At 36.3% G+C, this 4,306-nt stretch overlaps 1 protein-coding gene across 1 annotated transcript in view; it reads left to right on the top strand.

The window, feature by feature from the left end:
* LOC107706619 (myosin-10-like) overlaps nt 1-4,306 on the top strand; it is a 60,332-nt gene that overhangs the window by 27,783 nt on the left and 28,243 nt on the right. Inside the window, exons 4-5 of the mRNA XM_016510379.1 lie at nt 1,216-1,243; nt 3,268-3,370. Of these exons, the coding sequence (XP_016365865.1) occupies nt 1,216-1,243; nt 3,268-3,370 (131 nt within the window). The remainder of the gene's footprint in view (nt 1-1,215; nt 1,244-3,267; nt 3,371-4,306) is intronic.

Below are 4,306 nucleotides of genomic sequence, written 5' to 3'. Positions count from 1 at the left end.
AGTTTACTCGCCAGACTGATATACCATATATGCATGTGTGTGTGTGTTTTAAATATATATATATATAAATAAATAAATGTTTGTAAAATGGCACAGCTTTTTAAAAATCTGAAAGTACTACATTCTTAACATCAGTCAGTCAAGCATTATATGATAATCAAGTATTATTTAATGGTAGAACTTTAGTACCGGTAATTAGAATTAAAACCATGTATGAATGCATATTAGTCATTTTAACTGAACTTAGGACTGGTGGTGCTGCTTTTTTGGTTATTCAGTGTTTCTGTAAAAAAAAATGTGGAAAAACTAACAATAATACTGATATAATAATAATAATACCTAGAATTCTACTAATAAGAACAATATAAAATGCACGGTTCTGCAAGGATTAATGAGCTGCTGGATATTAATCAGGTTGTGTGCGTTCGCTCGAACTGATTTGCTGAAATCAAAACAGGGATGATAATAGGTGAGCGTCAGCCAATGAGATTGTCGCTTGTGCATTAGTTCCGCCCACTACCGGAGAACCCGGCAGTTCTTATGAGCTGAAGAATTCCAAAGGAACGGCGTTATTTTGACCGGAAAATACAACAAAGAATATCGTTTACATGTAGCGCGTCAATTCTGCATGTAGACTCTCTCGCGCTCTCTCTTTCTCTGCGTGTGTGTGAGACAAGGTGTGTGCCTTTACACTAGAGTTCACGGTATGTCAAACACAGGTGCATTGCACATCCATTCAGATGAACTGAGAAATATCACAGATTGTTTGACGGAGAGTGAAACTCTAAAGCGCTCAGTCAGTGTGTTCGGCGAGTGAAAATATATCTGTGCTAAACTTATACTTAGCGTCCAACTCACACACTGGCGAGTAAAATCTGAGAATTTATTAGCCAGTGGCTAATATTAGACATCATTTAGTCGCCCAGAGTGAAGATTAGTCGCATATGCGAGTGATTTACTCGCAATGTAGAGGGTTGAGATTGTAATAATAATTGGGTAGGAATAAACCATAAAATAGGTTTTTAGTTTCTTTTGCAAGATTGCATCAATGTACATGTGTTGTTTGTTTCTGATAAATCACTTTGTGGTGAAATGTTTGTCTTTTGCTGTTTTAGGTTCTTTTAAATGTCAAAGTGGATTGATTTGAATTAAAGGCTCAGGTGAACTGAACTGAAAATGCTGACCCATTTTTTTTCTCTGTCTCCTTTTTTGCAGATCGTGAGGACCAATCAATTCTTTGCACGTGAGTAACAATTAGGTCATCTTTATTCAGCAGTTACAGGTTACGTCAATCAGTCGGGGCTGATGGAAGTGATGTCACGTCCCCAGTGCTGCACAGGAATGGGCTTTTTTGGAATCATACATGTACAGCTATGCCTGAAAACATGAGTCATGTATCATTGCGGTATTAAATATCAGTAGCTGCAGCTGTTCGGCATGAAGAGCATCTCACAGTGTGAGTCAGACCCACGGCAAATATTTCTAGTCAGCCTATAAGAATTCATCCATAGAAATGTGAGCTTTTGATGCATTAAGCCTGAATTATTGTCTTTGCACATTGTAAATAAGTAAACAGCTTCTCTCATGTCTTAGTGGCACTGTAAGAGGTTATGAGAGTGGGTTTTAACATCGTCTCTCAAAGTCGATACCACTGCAGCACATGCCATTCTGCACACCCACTATGAAGACATATGTCTGTAGCTAGAATGCAGGGTTAAGGAATCTCGCACTTAACAGCGTATAAATGAATGAAGACAATTTATGGCTTCAGAAGAAGTGAATATAGTGTACAGTCATACAAACTACTTTTATAATGCTTTTTATTATCCTTTTTGAAGCTTGAAAGCCTTTACTGTTTTACAGAATTTTCTAGTAGATTCCAAATAATAACCTACGTCTTGCTAGTTTTGAGCAACATGAGGATATTTTCTTTTTTCACAATGGAATAAAATGCAGGAGTTTTAAGTGATGCTTTTAGAAGATAGGCTGTTTCCATGACATCTTAAACTCAATAAACAGTGGGATGCTATGCATTTGGCAAAGATGTCAGTCTAATCATCTATTGCTGTAGCTGGGGTCAATGTATATAGTGCTTTACAATTCATTTTGTTATAGCGTACCTGTATTGTATATGCATTTGAGGTTCTCATAAAATACTCTTCATTGGTTGTTTAGAGAATGGGATATGCAATGTTGGATAGAATGGTGAAATGGTCATTGTATCAGCTCACAGCAGGCACATACTGTGCACTAATTCACAAATGTTTTGCAGAAAAATGAAGACCGGTCGCACCACAGCAATTATTTGCACTCGCACAAATGCTCACAAATATAATTTGGGGTCGCACAGATTACATTTCGGGAGCATATGTGACCAAAATGGTCGCAATTTCGAGCCCTGTATACACACATGGTGAGCGTGATTTCACCAAGTACAACATGTTCCTGGATCAACATTCTTGTTGATCCAGGAACATCATTCCAATTAACCAATCAGAATTGAGAGATAACTTTTCAGGAAATGTCAGTTTTAGGCTTACAATCTGGATTAGGTGCTTCTACACCCTTGTTAATGAGCTATCATTTCACACTGATTTTAGGAATAAATTATGGGTAAGGTTAAGTTTAGGGGTAGGGATTGGGTTAAGTCTGTATTTTTTGACAGTAATGTTGATCCAGGAACATGTCTTTGCAAAATCACGGCGACCATACACACATATAGTATATAGGTTTTTGTGTGGTTCACCCGTTTGTATTAGATTTTGCTGTTATATTTTATTGATTGAAGCCAATGTTAAGTGAATGACTTCACTGGCCTTTGTAGAAAAACTTTGGCCGTCTTTCTAAAGATTTTTTTTCCATTTATGGGCAGATTGGGGAGAAGAATTTTTGAATCAGACGTGTGAAGAACAATATTTCTTGCATTCATATCATTGTGTTATAAAAAGTCATTAAAACATATTTTGCATGTCAGTAATATTATAAAAGACTTTTAATGTTTACTTAATAAAGCTCATTGTGTAATGCACAAGCACTATAGACCAAATCCTCCTCAGAGTCCTAGCTGCTGAAAGGAGCTGCAGCTGTAAAAACACCAGCAAAGCTAGCTGACCTGTGATACAGGATGCAGCCTGATGCTTAATTTAGCTTGTGGAATGCAAATGTACTTAAATATCTACCCAATCTGTTGTGTTTTATTTTATTTGGGCATTTTATTATTCTAATGATATTTTTATGTTTGCTTTTGATTGGAATTTTCTCTTGCAGAGGGGAATCAGGTGCTGGAAAGACAGAAAATACCAAAAAAGTCATCCAGTACCTGGCTCACGTTGCATCGTCTCACAAAGGAAGGAAGGACCACAACATTCCAGTGAGTTCCATTTCTCTCGGCCATTCGCTGAATCATTCATGATGACATTCTTGTTGAATTTCACCAATAATATAGGTGTGGGGAGAGGGATATGTCGGCATATTTTGGGAAACTGTCACACCTCAGTAGGGGGCAGTACTGAGCAGGATAGAATAATGAGACTTGCAGGTTAAAAACATTTAGAATCATATGCAAAGCTACATATATTCAATCGATTATTCCTCTAGGTTGCTAATCGGTTTTAAGAAAACTTTATATAATTAGGGTTCATCTTTAGGCAGTGTTTACATAAGATAATGGAATGGAAAAAAATGGAGACGTCTCTAGAAGCCCTTTTAGAGGGTAGACTATTGACATGCCATCTTTGAGGGAAAAAAAAAAAAAGAGTAGGATGCAATGGGCAAAGACATCTGTCTAATCATCTATTGCTGTAGTGCGGGTGCTTTTAAGCATCTTGACTTTTTTTGAGAGGAATTTACAAATAGGTTGTTAGACAAATAGGCAGTTTTTATTTATTTTATTTAACTTATCTCTACTGCATTTACAGTTGAAGCTCTCATAATGTACTCTTTAATTTGTAATGTCTCATATTTAATCTATTTTATCTAGTTACAATGACATCAGGGTGCTTTTGCTAGAAGAGTAATTTTAACCAAATTAACATACATCAGTGGATAACATGCACTTGTATGTCATTGATAGTGTTTTGTGTGGATTCTAATGTACTGATATTGTTGTCTAGATCAGTGTTTCCCAACCTTTTTTTAGTCGCGGCACCCTTTGGAAATTTTAACAAACTTGTGGCACCCCACAAAATAATTTTGTCACAATATTTGAATTTCTAACTTCGATATGATAATTTGAAAAGTATAGATATTCGGTACAACAGGGAAGAACTGCAGAATATAATGCCATACAGATATTTTTAATATTATT

Source organism: Sinocyclocheilus rhinocerous, unplaced genomic scaffold (assembly GCF_001515625.1).
Source record: "Sinocyclocheilus rhinocerous isolate Xijiao unplaced genomic scaffold, SAMN03320098_v1.1 scaffold1285, whole genome shotgun sequence".
NCBI classification, from domain to species: Eukaryota; Metazoa; Chordata; class Actinopteri; order Cypriniformes; family Cyprinidae; genus Sinocyclocheilus; species Sinocyclocheilus rhinocerous.
Note: the sequence above shows the minus strand (reverse complement) of the source record. Positions and strands in the feature narration are given on the sequence as shown.